At 35.1% G+C, this 21550-nt stretch overlaps 1 protein-coding gene across 3 annotated transcripts in view; it reads left to right on the forward strand.

Annotated features, from left to right (window-relative positions):
- The window catches only part of IDE (insulin degrading enzyme), a 65490-nt gene that overhangs the window by 1480 nt on the left and 42460 nt on the right, over positions 1 to 21550 (forward strand). For all 3 annotated transcript variants that reach the window (XM_074590524.1, XM_074590522.1, XM_074590523.1), the window contains exons 2-9: positions 9203 to 9387; positions 10802 to 11009; positions 11847 to 12016; positions 15340 to 15462; positions 19065 to 19177; positions 19602 to 19764; positions 20351 to 20443; positions 21001 to 21092. In XM_074590524.1, coding sequence (XP_074446625.1) covers positions 9228 to 9387; positions 10802 to 11009; positions 11847 to 12016; positions 15340 to 15462; positions 19065 to 19177; positions 19602 to 19764; positions 20351 to 20443; positions 21001 to 21092 — 1122 coding nt within the window. In that variant the 5' untranslated portion in view covers positions 9203 to 9227. The remainder of the gene's footprint in view (positions 1 to 9202; positions 9388 to 10801; positions 11010 to 11846; positions 12017 to 15339; positions 15463 to 19064; positions 19178 to 19601; positions 19765 to 20350; positions 20444 to 21000; positions 21093 to 21550) is intronic.

The raw sequence follows: 21550 nt of genomic DNA on the forward strand, positions 1-21550 counted from the left end.
TATGATGACTCATGCTGTCAATGCTCATGTGTCGAAATTCGGATGTGCTGTTATTGTTCATAATTGCTATGTATTGTAAAGGTAATCCACAGTGTATATTGGGAGCCAGTGCTTTTCTCAGGCTGTAGTTTCTCCTGCTAGATTACTCCTCTTTAAGCATGTTAATATATGCAGTATTTGGACTTAACTTTATATATGTGAGTGGGCCTGTTGTGTTTTCATACTGCCTACAAACCTGTTTTAATCATCCGTTCAATTTTAATTGTGAATTAGGATTTACATAAATAATAATGAAATGAGAGCAGGCATAGTGCTTTCATGCGATGGGTTTTTTTTAAGATAGTGAAGATGGGAAAACTAAGAATCTTTCTTTCAATTACATGTTCCCTGTTTCCGTTTCTGAATTTTGTTCATGCTTTCACCTTTTTTTCAGCTTTAACTTTTTCTTCTCATGCAGTTTTTAACCTTCATCTGCACATCAAGTAGCAAGATCATTTCTCAGTTAGAGCTTCTTATCTCCTCCTTTTCATCTCATGTACAGCACTGAAATTATCTATTCTAGTTGGGAAGTCCCTAGAAGGGTTTATATTTGCATGTTTGCATGCTTTTTTGCTCTCTTTCTCTTTTCTGTCTGCGGTCACTTGTAAGGCTGTGGCTTAATCCTTTAAATGAAATGGTACCTTTGGGAATTTGATGAAAGTGTCAAGGCTGTAACATGGTTTGCACATGAATACAAGAGTAGTTCCCTACCCTTTTAGGTCCAGGAGAAGAAAAGGGACAAAAAGTTAATTACCTCCACTGTTTCACTGAACTGGAAAGTGTTAGACTTGTAGCTAGGGGTCATTGCAGGTTATTGTAGAAGTCATTGACTAAAAATACTGTCAGACCATCTGAGAAATCACATGTTGGGTTGATATTTGTGATACATTAATTCTATTGTATTGGATGCTTTCATAATATTTTTGATATATTGATCTTTTAACAAGATAGGAATCAAAAAGTTTGTAATAACAATGTAGAGGAATCAATCGGTTTTGTTTCTACAGTTATGTATCTGTATGTGCGTGGTCTGACAATGAGCATCTTTATGTTCTCAGCTTTTATGATGTCTGTAAGTTGTTAAAATATGCTTATGAGATAGCACTCTATATATGCAATAAGGTGATTTTTGATGGACCTTGTTTGAAACTTGCTTCACTGTAGCTTTCTATTTAGATCTGGCCTTCTGCAGCTTGTTTTTAGAATGAGTCAGAACTATAGCTCGCCCAAACAATTGAAATGGAAAAAAATGCTTTAGAGTTGAGAGTTTCCTTACAGTGTTAACAGTAGAACTAGAATTGAATAGTCCAAAATCATAAAAACTAAAATGCAAAAGAGGTAAACAGCCAGAAAACTTCCTTTGTTAAAACACACTGCTGACTCTTGTAAACTGCTCGCTGTTACAGGTTTGTTGGTTATGTCAGAGCTGTAGTGTTAGATAAGCAGTTGCTTTTAATGTGGGATTACAGTACTTTTCATGATTCAGAATCCTAAAGTTCTTTCTGGTTTTGTTGCTAGATCAGATTTTCTTGCCAGTTCTCTCATCTTTCTTGTTGTTATGCAGTATAACTAAAGTTTTAGTCTCATCTTGTTTTTTTAATTCAGACCTCACAAGTTTTTCTTTTTGAGGGTATGAGACAGATGGTAGCATAAAGTGTTAAGTGAGTTGGCTTTACAAAGAGTCTCGGGCAATCTGATGTGCTACTTGCAGATAAAATGTATGAAATACACATCAAAATACAGTTAGAATAAAGCATAGAGGTCTCTCCTGTAGCATCCAGTTTTATGTTTCCTGGTGTGTGCAGGGCCATGTGCTAGACACCACTGCTGCTAGACACCACCACTGCTCGTCCACAGGGTTGTGGACCAAGCCCTGCAGCTGTAGAGTGGTAGAGGAAAAATGTAGGGGAGGGAGGAAGAGAGAATGAGAACCACTGGCTTGCAAGTATTAGTGCATAAAGCAATTAATTGAATTAATGAGTACACCTATGAAGAAAATGAGTAAAATACACTTTGAAGCAGCTGGTCATGTAATGCAGAAACTAGTCTTATCAGTCTTGTTCTTAGCATGCAGTTTGAGACTCTGATGAAAATAACAATGCAAGCCAAAATACCGTGTCAGATTTGTGAAATCATTTGGAAGATCCTATATCATCGTATCGTCTAAAGATTTTAAAAAAGATAATTTTACTTAAATTTAAAAAAGAACCAATCTTTCAAATAATGAAAGGCTTGGAAGACCTCTTGGAATTTGCCTAATTTTCAGTGATCTTGTAAAAAATTGAAGAAAAGAAGTGCCAGGGAAAATTTAATTTCAATTGTTTTCTGTTTCTGGTGAATTTAGATAGAACTTGATTACCCTGGAGGGTGTATTTTGATGTATTGTTTGGGGCAATTTTTGAAGAGATAGGAAAAGTAAGATACAGAAATCTTAAAAAACTTGTTATCCTTTATTGCTACGTCTGAAATCGGATTGTATAAAAACCTGTCTTTTTGTTTGACTTTTTTTTGCCCAGTGCTTTGGAAACTGTGGAATGGTCAAGTTAAGAAATGTAGTCAGGGCAGTAGATTAGGTTTTTGGTGTCTTGATTGTATATCCCATCCTGTTTGACTAACACAAAACTGTTGAAAACACACATTGTTTTACTACTCAGGCCAGTTACTCAGCTGGGGCCTGATCTTACATGTGAAGCTACCAGGGCCCTTGTTTTTGCGAAGTTCACACATGGTGTTGTCTCATTAATACTACTGGTAATTCCTGTACTGTCTTTCTACTGTTATGTTGGCAGTGAAACCTGTGGCAGACCAAGTTTTACTGCTGTGAACTAGAAGCTGTAGAATTTGGACCGTTCGGGGAATGAGAGCAAGGCAGGCATCTGCCCTGGCCACTATCATTAGGAGGGAATTTTCTGAGTCAGCTACAGACTTGGCAACAAGCTGCAGATCGAGGTTCTGAAAATGCCTTAATTGTAGCAAGACTTTCATAATTTCTTCAAAATGAACTATGTAACAAAAACCTTATAAATATTCATCATCTTCAAACTTGCCTGATTTGGTATGATCAGTTGTTCTTAATAACTTGGTAGCACTGATTAAATCATTGTGGGTCTTTGTAGTTGGAGCTTTTGTGTATAAAGTAATATGCCGAATTCCTGATGAGTTTAAAAGTGATAAAACATATTAACGTTTTGAGCAGTTTGTCTACTTCTGCAGTCTATCTGCCTGTGTATGCAATCAGATTTATTTAGATGAGCATCAGGAATGTATTCAGATCTTATATGTTCTCTAGCTTTGTGACAAGTAAATGCAGAGAAGATTGATGCTTTACAGATGTTGAATAATGTGAACTATTTTAATCATCAAATGTGTAAAAGAAGGCCTGCTAGGTTTGTCTACCGATGAACCTGTAATCTGGAATAGTTATGGGTAGTCTCCTGAAGTATTCTTTATGGTAATGGTCACCTGAGTTGTTGTCGTTGTTTGTTGGGTTTTGGGTTTGGCTTTTTTTTTTTTTTTTGAGAGTACTCTTTCTCTGCTCCATTTTTTCAGTTACATTCTTGGTAACAGAACTTAGTAAAAACATGTCTGTTTTTAGGAAAAAACCTGTAGTGCCTACAATTTAGTCTAAAAAAAGTTATTTATTTATAGCATACAAGTGAATCAAGAAGTTAAGAGAGGAGGTAGGTTATTGGTTGACTTACTGGTAACATCTCTGTTGCACATACAAGCATGTCACAATGCCATTGAATTCTACTGCTATCGTGGGGAAAGGAAGGTGCAAGAGACATAGAGGAGGGGTGAAGGCCTGTAGAAGAATGGAGGTTTATTTTATTGTTGCAAAGCCACGAGCCTGGAACTGAAGAACTCCATGGACTCCTCTGGAGTGCTCAATTCAGTGCTGTCAGTCATCCATGTAAGAGAGGTGGGAAGACTCTGGATGGTAGTTCTGGAGCACTGGGCCTTCTGCCGAAGCACATAGCACTTTTTTCACTCCAGGCGTTGGCAGCTGAAGAAATCTTCATGTAAGTTACTAAGAACCGTAAACCAATATGGATCAGTAAATAATACAGAGAACAGGTCATCAGTGGTGGCTCCCTTGCAGGACAGAGCAGAGAGAGGTCAAACAAAGGTTTCACTTCACTTCATTGTGGTAAATTGTATGCAATTAAGTTTGGGATTAAAAAAAAAATTAAAAAGAAATGGATATAAATAAAATACAGAACTTGAAACAGGTGCAAAATGTGAGATTGAATCTCACTGTGGTTTTTGTGTGCTTTCAAAGACACAGAACTTGAATAACAATTGTATTGCAGTCAATGTATCAGGTGCATTCAAAAGACAGATGAAACATGAGTTGAAACAGGAAAATTCAGATCCTAGTATACACAAGTGTAAACTAAAGTGAGTATGTTGCAACACTCACATATGTGTCCGTAGAAGTAATTTGGGTTCAGTTGCATAAAAGCTTCAAGCAATGCCCAAATTTTGAGCTAACTGAATGCAGCCGTAAACATCTGCTAACCTAATAAATGTTTGTTGCCGTTCATCTGGTTACTTTGAGCTGATTAGTGTTTGTAGTCATTCATCTGGCTCAGACCTGTGTACCAACATTTGACTTAAATATGTGCAGCCTGTCATGGCAAAAAAAAGAATAAGCTTGAAAAGCACTTTGGAGTTTGTGCTTTGGGGGTCATATTTTTATTAGCTGGTTACATTCTTGCATTGAAGCAACCCTCAGGAGTTTCTGCTAATTGGTTTTCAAATATGGTCCTTTAATTGTTCAAACATTGAACTTAGATTTGACTACACTGTCTAATTTTTAATTAAAGTAAGTTTACTGAAATAACTTTGAAAGATTAAAATAGTTAGGCAGAATCATATATCACTTAATCCTGCCATGTAATACTCTGTTTGCAGGTGGAATGTGGCATCCCCAGAGAGCCTCACTGGTTCCAAGGGACTGCCTGCCTGGAAATTATTACAAAACTGGGGCCTCAAAGAATAGAATATAATTTCACTTCAAAGTGCTATAGTTTAAAATGCAGCGTCTGTTTTAACATACTTTTCTTGTAGAACTGAAGTACTTTTGATGAGGAGGAAGAATGTTTGTATTTCCTAGTAATTGAATAGGGACACTGCTCTCAGTTGAAACATCCCCATTCTTTTTTTCTTTCTAGTTTGTCATCTTGCGACCTGTCATTTTTGAGCCAGTGGAAGAATTCCCAGTGCCACAGTAATGATTTGTATTTGCTCCTGCTGTCTCTGCTTTATTGGGTCTTTCTCTGTTGCTTCTGTTTCATGAAAGCAGTGTAACGATATTTCTTCTAATGACATTTTTATTAGGATATTATCTGTGCGATAAATGTAACATCTAGTTTGTGGATGAATTTCTTTGCTGCTGACCATTGCCATTCAATGCTCACTGTAATGACAGCATAGCAAGTAGATACAGCATGTGTGCTTCAGGACAGCATCTGAACACGACTTTAGGAATTAATCTACTTTTCAAAAGACTACAAGTAATATAGAATTCTTTCTTGTTTCCATTAGTTTTTTTTCCTGTCATCAAAAGCAGTTCTATTGTCAAAAAGTGCTTTGTAGTGTTTTAGAATCCTTGTGTGAAAGAATGGAAGATGGTATTGTTATAAAGCAGTTGCACTTAGAGAACTTAAAAGTTGCGCAGAAAAGCAGTCATGTGAGGGAATGTTTAATATTATGTCTTACAGTTTACTCCTTAAGAAAAAGTCATTGTATACATAGTCTATCTTAAGTGAAATTTTCTTTTCTAGCTATTGTATTGTAGTAACATAACGCCATGAGGAGCGGTACCTAAGCAGGAAGGTATCGGTCTTGTTCTTTTGACGCACTGCCTCCCAGGAATATTGTATAGTTGATCTGCTCTTGCTTTTATATGAGTTGTCTGGTACTACAGTTTAGTTTGCAGGGAAATAATCGTGGGTTACTCATGCAAACCCATTTGCAGTTAAAGAGAATGTTGTAGTCACAATGCCCATTAAAATACCAGTGAAGGTGGAGATACAAGTTTAGGTCCTTAGTTTGGAGGCTTAATTACTGATTTTTGACCTTTTGAAAATTTTAAGTTTTTCCTGTACTGAAATTTGCCTACCAAGCTGGAGGTAGCCTATGAAGGAGGCAGAAGCAGGGAATGATAATAAAATGAAGTGGAGGTGTACAGCTTCACAAGACATCAACTGAAATCTCATAAGATTTCACGGAAGCTGCGTAAGTTGATGAATCACATGGGAAAGATGAGTCATCTGAACAAACAGTAAAGTTCTGTGACTTAATGATGTGGTGTAGAAATAACAAGGAGATAACAGATGACATGGAAATTGTATAACATTTAAAAAAAAAATCCAAACTCGAGAAGTTTATAGTATATATGCATTTTATGATAAGCAACCTAGTATCTTAATGAGGTGGAATATCTTAGGTGAAAACCAAGTGATAGGTGTTCCTTAGCAGAGGTGAAATCAGGAGATTCAGAGACCTCCTTGCTCTCCTGCATGCTTATGTATGTCAATCCAATAGAATCGTGTACAAGTGAAATACCATTAAGAACAGTTTAGTTACTGATTTTCATCTATTAAAAATAGTATCTATTCTCACTTCATAAATTTTACACAGTATCTTGAGTTTAGTAGAGTATTTCTACTTAGGACTATGAACTTTGAACAAGGAGGCATTTTTTAAATCATAAGCATGGATTGTATCAGTGCTGTTGACGCAGAGAAACATAGATGTTGCCGTACTTGGAGTATCCTTTGGTTTTGAATAGTATCTGCATTTTTTCAGTGGAAAGAAGCCCATAGGTATTCCAAGCAGGATTAGCCTGAGTACAGGGTTAAACTAGTGTATAAATGACAGGTTTAAGTGAGAGTGTAGACACTTAAATTTAAATTCAGCATTTCAGTTACTGTTTTGTGATTACATTTGACTGCATTTTTTTTTTAAATAATTCATAGTGTGAGAACCATGATTTACTAGTGTAAGTGTTTCCTTCTAAAATGCACTGAGCTGCATATCTTAAAGTTACTTCATATTGTTTATGGCTCTTGCTTAGAGACATTCAGATTCTGATTATTCATTGATGCTTTCTGTACTTAGTGCTTCTATTTTTTTATTTGGATTATAATTCCTGTTTATAATTTTAAGGGTGCTATTTAAAAGTTCCAAAGTAATCTTTTTACTTCTTTCAAAAGTATTCAAAGACCTAATGCCTACTTTACTGCTTTCGGTTTTGTTTTTTTTTTACAATAATATCTTCTCCAGTTTACATATGTACCTCCTTCCTCAAGCATAAATCCAGTCTTACACAAACTTTTACTCTGCTGCAGGTAAAAATCTTAATTTTCTGTTTGTGAAACACTGTTTTTAACTTATTAGACATTAATAATTCATAATTCACATAATAATTCACTGTAGACGTTATATTAATAAACTTTCTATCCTTAACATGTTGTTAATAATGAGCTCTTTATCAGCATCATTATAATATATGACCAACACTGGTGACTGCATCTACTGGCTTCAAGTTGGCTGTTGTTTTTATACCATAGAATCACATGAATAAATGGGAAGGAGATAATCCAGAGGGACAGTGGCTTGCAGAACTGCTTCCCGTTTTGAGAATGATACGGTATTTTAGGAAGGAGATTTTATTAGCTGACTCGCTTTTTCATTTGTAGTTTTAAACTGTAAATAAAATCTATAATGAGATTTTATTTTCCAAAGTTTTTTGTTGTGTGTCTGGTAACATTGAGTATTCAGTTGATTAGCTAGCTAGAGAATTAGTTAATGTCATGACTGAAGACCTGAAACAATAAGTATCTTCAGAACTGTTCAGTCTTTCGTGTTCTACATCCCATACAGTCTTAAAGCTTGTATGTAGTCTTAAAGCTTGGATGAAGTTCCTTGAATGGTACAACCTGACAATGGAAAAGTAAATACTGTGAAACTCCTTGTTATCTATGTGATACCGACAGGACCATACAAAATTTCTCATGCCTCTGTGTATGTGTTGTGGTGGGGGGTTAGAGTCAGATCTGATTTTCTTTGTAAGTGCAATTAGTTCACCGATGACTAATGATGTTCACGTGGTAAGTTACTTGGCAATATGGCAGGCAACATTTCACCCCAGGAAAAGATTGAGTTTGGTTGATACTATATATTTATAACAGGCCTCGTTCTAAAACCCTTCCTGTAAAACAGTTAGAATTCAGTGGCTGCTACATACAGGAATACACCACGTGATTCTCTCAGAGCGTAGCACTCTGATTTCCAGTTTCTGGGGTTTGCCTTTTTTTTTTGGCTGTGTGTATGTGTGGTTTGTTTGGGGTTTTTTTTGTGTTGGTGGTTTTTTTGGGGGTGTTTTCTTTTTTTTTTTTTTTTTGTGGTTCCATTCTACCTCCCCAAATATCCAAGTCTGAATGTCTCATCTTTTCACTTGGCATTTAAAAACATTGAATAACCAGAGTCTGTACTTTCAGAACCACACTTAGTTTCATAGCATTTGAAAATTGTGCCATTAAAGACGCATGTCTCGTAGCATGTCTGTTAAACTAATAGAAGTTTAAACATGCGAGACAGTCTACTCCTGTTTATCATGGCAATTCTGCAGTGTGTTTGTATTTTTATGGCAATGTCGTAGGTGGTGTCACCCTTTCTTGCTTGAGTGTACAAATCCAGTGATTTATTAGTAAAATTTTGGTTATCTGACAATTGCAAAGTTACAATATTCATAATATAACAATTCAGACACATTAAATACTTATCTGAAGCCTGAAAGTATACTTGAGATAGCAATGTGTGCTTCGCTTCATTTCAATTTTAATCATAATTGAATAAGGGGATGATATTTCTTTACTTAAAGTTATATTTTTAATTACTGTTAGTATGAAACTTGAAACATTCACTTATGTGATCTACAATTTTATCATGTTGCTCGGTCTTTGGGTCTTTTTTTTGCTGAAACAACAATGTCTCTCAGGATCTGAACTATGCTTTTAGGACAGTTCTGTAAGTTTTGCACAGAACTAAATTTCTTGCTGTCAGTATTGGCCAGGTTTCTCTAACATAATATTAAAATATTAGCAGGGCTTAAGTAAAAATAGTAAGTGAAATTTCTTCTGTTTTCTTTAAGGTTTCAGAAGGAGACAGACAACAAAATGAACAATCCAGCTATTAAAAGAATAACAAATGAAATTATCAAATCACCTGAGGATAAACGAGAATATCGTGGACTGGAATTGGCAAATGGCATTAAAGCTCTTCTCATTAGTGACCCCACTACAGATAAGTCTTCAGCAGCACTTGATGTGCACATAGGTATTTAATGCATGTTGTATTAATTATGTCATTAATAAAAATGCTTTAAGTTTTGATATATTAAATTGCAAATAAACTGACATCAGTGGTATCCAGTTGGCAGCCGAGCCTTTTATTGTAATTTAGAGTTTGCTTAATTCTTTGACACATCAAGTTGAAAATTATTAGAGCTAATTAAATTATCTTATTGTACTCTTTGTTTACTCGAGTGTAGCTCAGTCAGTAGAAAGACTTCTTTTAACCATTAAGTTTTGTGTTATGAAAGATCTTTTGTAAGCAGAAAAGGGGCGGGTGTAAGCGCAATTATTTCAGACAGCTCCATCTGTCATGTCAGACTTTTTTTTTCCCCTTCATGTTAAGTTGTTGATGTGTAGAAGTGAGAAAATGCTGTAGTGCTGGAGGAGTTGGAGAGGCACTCCCTAACTCCAGTGATGCTTAAGTGTGCAAACAGAGATACTGGAAATAGAAGGAGAAGGCAGTTACTTTGACTCTCTGGAATAATGGAAGCCTTTTCTTATATCTGAGGTATTTCTTAAGCTTGTGTAGCTTCTCAGTTGCTTGGAAAGTATGTGTGCACATATTGCCTAAGCATCCTTACTCATTACCTGAGCATCCTCTTGCCATGTTTGTAGTTGGGAGCTCTTGCTGCTGTCAGTGTTAGGACAGGAGAGTAACTCTGAAAACTTCTGGCCTTTTTTATTATGGAGATGGCTGTCTCAAATCATTATCTAGTTCAAAGGATCCCAAATGTGGTTTTGTTAGGTACTGTGAGGGTAATAGCCAACTGCAGCATCCAGTTCCTGCATGTGTACTGGGAGAGCTGTATCTGTTGCCTTCATCTCTACTCCCCTGTTGCACACTCCAAAGGACTGCCAGACTTAAGCTTCTATGTTTCTGACTTCCGTTCTTGCACGTCATTATGGTCTTTTAATCTGTCTGCCTTCAGACCCACTAGCTGGTCACGAATAGCAGCTTGTGTTCAAGAAATTACAGGTTATCACTCGCCCTATAAACCACAGGATAAATACCTTCTTAATTGTTGTTGGCAATCGCTGCCTCTCAACACAGTGCAATTGTTAAAGTCAAGGTGTAGAAGTCAGAACATTGTGATCTGCCAGGTATTTACAGATTGAGTCATGGACTTCAATTGGAAAATTATCTCTATAAGGCAATGCAGACTCATCTGGAGAGGCAATTTGAGACACTAATTGGTTCAGTTACTCATTCTACTTTTCTTTTTTTAAATTTTTTTTAAATCGAGTTTAGTTGACTATAGCTGCACAAGTGTCTGCTTTCATCTACAGAATTAATATAATTGCCTGAGGCAACATACTGTAATATAAAGCACTTTAAAAGACCTAACTTTCTAGTATTACTTTTTATGAACGGTTACATGAAATTTTTCCTCCTGCAGGTTCCTTGTCTGATCCCCCCAACATTGCTGGGCTTAGTCATTTTTGTGAGCATATGCTTTTCCTGGGAACCAAGAAATATCCAAAAGAGAATGAGTATAGTCAATTTCTTAGTGAGCATGCCGGGAGCTCAAATGCTTTCACGAGTGGAGAACATACCAACTATTACTTTGATGTGTCACATGAGCATCTAGAAGGTGCACTAGACAGGTAAAAACTTCTTTTATATATATATTTAATTTTTGGTTATATGGGTGCTATTTGAAATTGTGTGAAAGTTTGGGGTTTTTCATAGTTTTATCATTATAATATTAAAGAAAGGGTTGAAAGCACTATATTTCGTTAAAACTGATACCAGATATTTTTCAGTTCAAAAGCTTTGCTCAGATTTTTTCAGCTGGGAGAGTTCTTCACTGAGGCAGAATTTTTCAAGTTCAAAGGCTGTGTTTACACTGATTATTTTTTGAAAGATGGGGCACAGAATATGATCATGAACTTACGCATTGTGCAAGTACTCTGATTGTATAATCAAATACTATGCTTCCCATAGGATCCTTATTTCATTGACAACAGAAGAAGGATGAAGTCTAGAAATATATCATGTAAAGGCAATATATTGCCTTTTGTAAAGGGAGCTCACTGAAATCTCTGCCTTTTGTGGGAGGGGATAGAAATTGAAAGGTTTGTAGTCAGTGAGGTAAAGAGTGGGTTTTCTCTTTGGATATCTGACAAGAGTGATTTGATTTGTGAGATTAAGAGTCTTTTGCAGCTAAACTTCAAAACACTAGAAGTTTTCAGTCTATGAGTTACGATGCAAGGTCCTTGATCTTTGTAGTACCTTATATGATGAATATGTTGTTGTCTGCATTTATAGATAAAGAGATTGAAAAATATAGTGAATCAGTGTCAAAACTGCTGCAGAATTTATAAGTTCTGCATTAAAAAAGTATATATATTCAGCTGTTTTCAGGAGGTACTGAAATTCATGCTATTCTGTTACCATTTATGTACAGTACTCTTGACTTGAATTAAAATTTTTCTGTTTAGATTTGCCCAGTTTTTCCTGTGCCCTTTGTTTGATGAAAGCTGCAAAGACAGAGAAGTGAATGCAGTTGATTCTGAGCATGAGAAGAATCTGATGAATGATGCCTGGAGGTTGTTTCAATTGGAGAAGGCTACTGGAAACCCCAATCATCCCTTCAGTAAATTTGGAACAGGTTTGTCAGAATGTAATTATCCATCCATTGGAGTTCTGTGTAACGTACATAGTATTATTGTTTATATAAAATTGTTAAAGACAGACTGAAACAATTCCCCTTTTTTTCCTCTCCGTACATGTTTATTATGGTGCTTTATCACATTTTCCACATGGTAGACCAAACAGAGCTAGACAAAAACATAGGAAGCAGAGTGATCCAAGACTTGCAGTACAGTGATGAAGCATCCTTTATGATTCTGATAATTACTGCAGTGAACGCTATTTTCCAATTACTGGATTTGTTGTTATTTGGTGCTGTTAAGTCTTTGTGCATAACAAAGTGAATGAACTGTGTTTAAATTGTTGTTAGCCACATGCCCTTTTTCTAACTAGTATTTCATTAGGACTAGATGACAGTGACTAGGTTCAGAATCTGTCTGAATCAGAAAGATCAGCAAAGTAATGTGAAAATTACAAAGTATATAAAAACAAAATCTTAAGCATAAAACACAACAGTAGTAGAAGGACTGATAAAATGGTCTTAGACAAATCCCAATCGTATGGCTGTAGGGTTTCTTTTCAGGCTTTATTATTCACAGAATGCTTAGTAACAATTTAAAGTAAACACCCCAAAACCTCAGTTTAAAAAGTGTTAAAGTAAGATATCATAGTTACGGTCAAAAACACAGATGTTTGCTCTGGCAGAAGTTTACATGTTGGTTGTTTGTTTCGGGTTTTTGGGTTTTTTGGGGGGTTTTTTTGGTTTTTTTTAATAGAAGTTATTTTCTACATGAATTTATTTTTGAAACTGTCAAAGTAACATTTTAATTCATGCACTGCGCTGTTTAATCCTTGAGCATGAATGTGTTTTGTGGCTGGGTCATTTTGCTGGATGAATAGTTGATGCAAATATTTGGTACAGTAGGATGATGGGAAGGCAGATAATGGGCTTTAAGGACTGTTTTTTTCCCTCTACGCAAGAAAGACAAGAATACTTTTGTACCTGCTGATGGAGGGCATAGTTGAGGGGCTGGTAGCCAGCTGCTACGAGAGCATGTATTGCTCTGTTTACCAATGAAGAGAGGCTGTCTGAAACAGGGAAACTATAACTGCATTCTCCAAACAGGTAAATTTGAAAATAAAGTCTTAGGAACTACATATGTATAGGCAGGTAAGCATGCAAAATACATTCTGTAATCTCTGCTGTGGAAGAGATTATTTAATTTTTTTATGACACTCAGAAAACATAAGTGGAAGTTGCAGAAATAGTTTTCTACAATTTAAGAAGGTTTTACAGCTGACACAAGTGAAACGTTTTCATGTGGGAGAATACCTGAAATGTGCTCAAATTCAATAGCAATAGTCATACCTCCTCTTAGATTAGGCTCTGATTCTGACATTAAATTATAACACATAGTGTTCCTATGATCACATAGTGATCTGACTTTGCAGAAGTAAAGCCCAGCTTTGGTGGTTTTTATTTACCCAAAGAGATGACAACTATGATATGGTTTTCGTGACAATTACAGTTGGCATCCCTCTTATTGTTTCCTTTTGGCCAATTGAGATGTTGTTAGTCTAGAAGAATACAGGAATGACTCCATTTGATGCTTCAGGTCACTCCTTGTTGCTGTGCAGCCTGTTTTGCCAACAAACCTTCTATTACTCTTTGTCTGTCCAGAGAAACAAATGCATCTTCTAGTTTTCTTGTTAGGATGTGCATATTGTCCCAAGGTACCCTTCACCCATCTCCTGGAGTTAATGTCTATTATGGTAATTCTTCTCCATCAGTACCCTCAACACTGTCAAGTACTTTCCCAGGCACTTTTGCACTGTCTAGTGTCTGTTTTCCTACATCTACAAGGTGTCTTCTGACTGTTGCCTCTTAATATACTCCAGTACTGTAACTGCACTGTTACTGAGCTAAAGCTTTATTTTCTTTCATGTTATGTTATGTATTGATTCTGTGGGAATAAACACAGTACGGTATCTAGAATTTCTGTGTTTCATTTGTCTGCAGATGGTGAGGAATATAGACAGAATATTTTAAACATAATATCCTAAATATCCTTTTTAGGTGTCACTAAGAATCCTTACTTTTACTTACATGTGAACTTTGAAAATTAAAGCAATGTATTGCTTCAGGCAGCCTCTCTATAATGATTTGTTGAGTGTTGTAGTTGTAATTAGAATTGTATCTAATCACCAAACATCTGGACAATATACTTGTCTTACATTATTTATGTAGCTAATTTTGCCTCATTGATTTGTATTAAGTTATATCTGTGATTTTAGGATTTGTGCACTGGGTATATATACACAGCAGACATGCTCTCCCAGTCCTTTCTTTCTTGCTGTTTTTTCTATAAACACACAAGTCAACTTTTCTGCTGCATTTTCTTGCCGTATTCTTCTTCCTCATCCCTCGCTCTCTTCTGTACCTGGGCAGGTTGTGGCTTAAGGGAGTTACTGATCTCACAGTTAACAGATACAGTATTAATTTGCAGTTCTGGTCTGTAGATTCTGTTGATCATTTTGTGTGTTCTCCACTTCCCATTACTACGTGTTGATTAAAATCCAGTGTGCTCTTCATAGACTCTAATTTTTCTGTTGTTTTAAGTTCTTACCTTTACTAAACAGGAGTTCTGCTTTGACTATAAATGTGGGGTATGTCCTTAGAGTAAATTATTAAAAGCTTGATGTTGATGTAAAGATTTCACTGATTAACAGGAGGATAACTTAATGGAGAAAGTTTGGCATTTTCTGCTTATGGGCTTATTCAGGGAGAATTGTAGTTCTCTTCCTCTCTAGTCCTGTTCCTCTGCTGCAGCAACAGCTCAACTGTTTGTGAGCGGAAGCTGAACAGACACAGCTTACAAATCATGTTTGTAAACTAGTAATTATTTATTTCATTGAATATACTAGGCTATAATCTGCGGCACACAATGCCACACATGATTTCACAGTGATTCCTGTGACGTGAGTGTGTATATGGGAGTAAACCTACTCCAAATGTGCCAAAGAAAAACCTTTTTCTTCTTCTGAATTAGAGCCTGGGTTTACTTACATTGGTTTGAAATAACCCACTCAAATTAAAAAGATTAATTTGGAAGACTAAAACATCCTCTATTCTTTAGAAACGTGCAGATTGAGAGTGGAAGTATTTATTGTCTCCGATAAGCTTAGACAATATTGATCCAGTTTACTTATTATACATAGAAATTATTTTTAAAATTACTGTCCACCTGGAGGAAAGCAGATTTATTTTAATTTATATTTTTCGTTTTGATTTGTAAATTCATAAACATCAAGTATTGTTAACTTTTTTTTTTTACATCACAGGAAACAAACTCACTCTGGAAACTAGACCAACCAAAGAAGGAATAGATGTAAGACAAGAGCTATTGAAGTTCCATTCTACTTATTATTCATCAAATTTAATGGCTATTTGTGTTTTAGGAAGAGGTGAGTTTTGTTCTGTTGGTTGAGTAAGACTTTACATGTATTTATGTTTGAAGAAAATGAAGTGTATGCAAGTGTCTGAAAATCTACAGAAGGGGAAAAAAATAAAACTTGTACAGACTGACCAAACATAATTTTATGTTTAGGGAAGTCTCCAAAGCAACTTGCAATGTGTTTGTGTTTATAAGCTTACAATAGAAAAAACAATCTGAAAATTTTAAATCCATTATCAAGTCAGCAGTTGCTGTTGTTGTATGTTTGTCTTACGAAAACTGACACCTGACTGGTTTCACATATTGGGAGGGCTTCTGGTACTGTTTTCATATTCTAGACTTATTCTTCCACTACAAAAATTTCTGTATTATCAAAGGAGAAACCTAACAGAACATTTAGATAAAAAGCCTTTACTTCAGTTTACTTCTGAATTAACTTAACAGAGGTTCTGACTGCTTAAAATCTTCCACAGTCGAGATGATATTTTACATAGGTTTGCCAAAAGCTTAATAACATGGTGTTGAAAACTATTTGTTTTTTGAAAATATGCTGGCAGTCTAGTATTTGTGTAGTGTTTTACAATAATGCTTGGATGGTGAGTATGAATAAAATAAAATTCATTAGCAAAGTGAAATCTTTTACAACTATCTGTTTACAAGATGCTGAATATGAAGCTGATTAACAAAATGTACCTGCTTAATTTCAATCATAGAATATACATGAATCATTTTTTCCTGTAGATTTTTAAGGTGGCCAAACATGGTGACGATTATACTTCTTAACTAAATCCAAATTTTGTACATATACTCACTACTGAATCAGTTCCAGGCTCCCTAATTCCTTTCAATTCAATTCATTATTGTATCTCGTCTGCTGTAGCATCACATATTGATTAGAATATGGTAAGTTTTTCTTCTTTCACTATTGCAACGGTAAATATGTATTAGATTTTTCTCTTTTTTTAAAGGTGGGGTATCAGATATGATACTAGGAGGTATATCGGTAATATCACTAGGCCTTGATGTATGTCATGTGTGAAAATGCCTTTCTTATTCTCCTGGTAGCAGTGGAAACTTCCTGCAAGTCAATACTGTAATATTGATGAAGATAGTTTGTAAATATTTTTCAATATTGTGGATTTATTTTTATTGCTATTTGGAAGGAGTGCTTCCCCCATCTCAGGTTTTTTTTTTTTTTTTCCTTCTGTTTATTTTACCTGAGGGGAAAAAATATTTTCTTCAAAAATATTTATTTATTAATTGAAGGTAATACAGATACAGATCAGAGTTTAAAGCAATTGAATTAAAATTCTCTTCCTGATTTAACAATCCTGTTTTCAAGGTTTCCAGGCATCTTTTTTTCTTTAACTAGTTCTTTACTGGACAGGGACAGGCGATATTTCAGAACAGACAAGTTCTGCATTTCAAATATCAATAAAAAGAGAAAATAGTCTTAAAATCTATTCCCTTACAAATATTTCTGCAATTTGCACATATGGATTTTTTTTTTACTACAAAATACAAAAATCCATGTTAAAATTTTGAATTTAGGTGGTTTTACTAGTCATTTTCGAGTCAAATCATTTCAGTGTGAGTTGCTCTTGTAAATAGTTCAATATTTAGAAAAATTAGGAGCCTGTGAAACATTGATCTTTGGGATTTTTCCTTTCAATCTTATTAAGTAAATACTTAATTTTTTTAAAGGTACCGCCTAGGTTTTTTGTTAGTCTGTTTGTATACAAAATGCTGTACAGCTGCCCTTATTTGTCATATTTAATTAAGTACTTGTCACTGTAATAGTGAGGTGGTATTTGGGCAAAAGTTGCATCTTATTTTCCCTGAAAAGACATATACCTTTGCTGTGTTACTTGATCAAGCAGGAGAATTGTGCAATTGCTTTCCAGAAGGCTTTATGTTAGTGATTGATGTGGCTATTTGAGGGCTTGTCTCTAGCATCAAATTTGAAAACTTGCAAGTTCTGTGTTCTTCCTGATTTTTTTTTTTTTGTTTTATTTTATTTTTGGGGAGCTCAACCCATAAAAAGCAAACAGCAGAAAACAAACCTTGTTAGCATCATTACGTAAATTCTTTGCTGAAATACTTTGTTCTTAATATGCAGAGTATTTTGATAATAGTTAGAAATTCTGTAACATAAAAATATATTGAGTTGCACACTGCAGGTCCTCCATATCTCTCTACTCTTGTGCATTCTGAAATAAACAGATTTCTAAAGCTGTGTGCAGCCTAGCAATTCTCTGATTTTCCCACCACTTTGTAATGTAAACCAAATATATATGTATCAGTAAAAAGTGGTGAAGGATTCAGAATACAGTTTTTCTAGTAAATAGTAATAAATATTCAAAAATTTGCTAAAATTAAATAATGAAATTAATTTTTTTATCTAATCAAAAGCAAAATTCACTGAGGAATTATTGAACAGCTTTAGTACAGTAGTTCACATATAGACTTTTAAAAGGAAACTTTTTCAGTAAGAATCACCTTGGCAACTGGAAAGCTGTCCTACAGAAAACCCTCACTGTAGTTGTAAAGCTTGAATGTGTATTTTCCTGACATGGATAAAAAATAGTGGTCTCTAATAGAATTACATGCAGTTCACAAAATTTTACTATACAGTGATCCACCTTGGTTTGCATTGTTTGGGGTTTTTTCCTGCACAGTTCTGTCAGTGTAGTGTAGGAGCACACATACGTTGGGTGGGAAAGATTACGCTTTCTAAATCTAACTGGGATTGTTTTGACTAACAAGGTGGCTGCTTTTTGAAATCGTTCATGGATGAAGGTTGTACTTTGAGACATCCATGAAACGCCCAGTTTTTCCTTCAGCGCCCACCCTTGAAAGGCGTGTGATAAAAAACTTGACTGATGAGTCTTTCTTATCTTATTCTGACTTTGAGAAGTACTCTAAAATGCATTTCTTTAAGCAGATAGCGAATTTGAAGGCAATATTTCAACAGAAACAGTATAGGTCGATTTAGGTGAATTCATGCACAACATCAAATTCTTTCTGCAAATGGTCTTACTGTTTTTGGAGAGTACTAGAGTCATGGACTGAAACTAGAGTGGATGTAAAAGTAGAAGTGCTTAAACAGGTCACAGGTGCCTGTGAAATTTTGAGGCGCTGAGGACAGAGGACACTGGCTCACAGTGCACTTAAAGTACTAGAGGTGAGCTGAGGCTGAAGAAAATCCAGGTTTTGGCAAAGATGCTTTCAGTCTGGAAAATTTGCAGCTGTAATTCCGTGTCCCTTAAGCTTTTTGTGGAATGTCTATTTTTGTAAATGTTCAATATCTGAAGGGTCTTTTCTTCAGTTCCAGCTTAGATTCATCAGTAAAATTTAAAGATATTCTTTCTGGTTACAGGATTTGTTTTACTCATGGTTAAAGCCTTCCTTCAATAAACATGGTGGCTTCTAGCACATTATAATTCAAAACTTAAGTATTAATATAGATTTCATTTATAAAATTAATAATCACCATATCATTAAAACTACTTTTCTGTATAATTCGTGTCTCCCCCAAAGAATATACAAAATCAAAGTTTGCCAGAATCTTCAGATAATGATTATGCTTTTTCTAATGTTCTTTTTTTCTAGAATCCTTGGATGAGCTGACTTGCTTAGTGGTAAAGTTGTTTTCAGAAGTAGAGAATAAAAATGTCCCTATACCAGAGTTTCCTGAACATCCTTTCCAAGAAGAACATCTCCGGGTACGTAGAGAAATACATCTTCCATCATAAGTGTGTACCTTCAGTGTTATTTTTTATGTTTCAGTAAAACGTTGTGCACTTCACTACTTTTGTATCAGTGTCCCTGTTAAGTTCTGTGTTTCTTTCTGAATTTTCCACCCATCTTTCCATGCCAAGTATAGTATAGTTCTGTATAGTTTATAATAAAGGTTGTACATTTGGTTGCAGCTGTAAGCAACTGAGAGATAGTTAATTCGCTTGTTGTCTGCATCATGAATAGCTGAAGAGTTGCCCTAAGTTTTACGTACCTTTACTTTCAAGATTTTTTTGATATGTTTGTAATAAAACGTGTGTGTGTGAAGGGAACATGATGTGTGCTCCTGAGATGAATAAAATAATAAGTTTCATTTTGTTTATGGATATCCTTGTTTATTTTCCCTCTCAGCAACTTTACAAAGTGGTACCCATTAAGGACATTAGAAATCTTTATGTCACGTTTCCTATACCAGACCTTCAGAAGTACTATAAATCAAACCCTGGCCATTACCTTGGTCATCTAATTGGGCATGAAGGCCCGGGGAGTCTTTTATCAGAACTTAAAGCCAAAGGTAAGTCCTTTGAAGGTAAAGAATGAAAAAGTAATTTAATACACTGTTTTTTAAAGCTTAGCTATGTTTCACTTAAAAATGACCTCTGTATTTTAAATTTAAAGCCCCCAACTGTTTGAGTAATTTGAGTTCTAAGCCATTTTGCACTTTCTTCTTGTTTCTGTGGTGGGTAAAAATAAACAACAGTCACTCTGACTACTGAAGCTATTCTTGCTATTATTTGTCTACTCCTGTTTAGAGAGTTGCATGATCTTGTCTCTGTTCTGCCACTCACTGCTGCCAGGCCCCTTAATGTCTAGAAGACAATAAGAGGGTATCTCTCACTATTTTTCTTTATATTACTGTATTCCAAACAGAAATAAATTACCCAATAATCAAATGATCTTGAGTTTGTCATATCACTCTGAGCACAAAATCAGATTGGTCAGACTTGTGTTTAACTTGCATTGTTGCTATAGGCGTTAAGGAAGACAAGAACATGTAGAGTAGTCAAAATGTTAAAATAATTCAATGTTGCTGAGGCATACAATCAGCATCAATTGTTACAGATCTGTTTACGTAATATATTTTTTCTTTGATTTCATAGGATGGGTAAATACTCTTGTTGGAGGACAGAAGGAAGGTGCTAGAGGTTTCATGTTTTTCATCATTAATGTGGACTTGACAGAGGAAGGACTTTGTAAGTGAAGCACTCTATCTACATTCTATGTTATTCCTGATCTGATAGGTTTGTGTTTGTATCCAAAGAGACTAACTGTGTTTATAGCTTGAAAGCCAATTTATTTTAATTAACTGGTGTGTCTTCTGTGTTTAGATACTCTCAGTATGCTAGCACACTTCATCTAACATAAGAAATTAATTTTTTTGAGGTTATATTCAATTAAAGTATTTCATTAAATATTTTAAAGTAAATGTCTTTAAAAGAAAAGCTGTTAATACTGTTGTGTGCTACTTATTCATATGATTTAGCTCTGAATTAAATTATATTATAAATCAATATCTTAACGTAAAATGTGTTCATTGCAGTTTTCAGAATTATCTGGGGACTGAAACACTTACCTAAATTGACATCTGAGGAAAACGTGTTTAACTTTGCCAGTGGGATTGCATATGTACTTAAATGTCTTGATATACCAGAGTGTAATTAAAAATAAAACCTTACGTATTTGTCATCATCAGAATTTTTTCTTTGTGCAGAACTGAGTGAATTATTAAGCAAGTATTTTTTCTTTCCAGTGCATGTTGAAGATATTATTTTGCACATGTTTCAATATATTCAAAAACTACGTACAGAAGGACCTCAAGAATGGGTTTTCCAAGAGTGCAAGGTACAGTGATTGGTACTTGAAATATTGTAGTGGCTGTATTATTATTTCATGCTTCTTATAAGTCTGTATGTTTCTGTGTGCACAGAGAACAAAATGTTAAGTGTCCTTTTAGAATTAAATAGTACTGCACTTCTCAGTGACAGTGGGAAATAAAACCAGTTTTACTTTCATATATATAGACTCATTGGTTCACTACAAATACTTGGTTAAGATTTCTTGTTCCATCTTAGCTTTATTTGGTGAAAACTGTTGAGTCTCTTCTGTGGAAGATTAGAAATTCTGCAGATGCATTAACTTATTTTCTTGCATGCTGACACTCTGTACCTGTGAAAGAAGTCTCTTTACCCTCTGCTAAAAGTCACAGTGGAATTGTTTCACTGTTATTGTAAACAAAAACAAGATTTGAAAGGGATAGTTCCATCCTCCCATCTCATCCCTGTGTCTTTCCCTTGCTCCTC

The sequence above is a fragment of the Larus michahellis genome, chromosome 6 (genome assembly GCF_964199755.1).
Source record: "Larus michahellis chromosome 6, bLarMic1.1, whole genome shotgun sequence".
Taxonomy (NCBI): Eukaryota; Metazoa; Chordata; class Aves; order Charadriiformes; family Laridae; genus Larus; species Larus michahellis.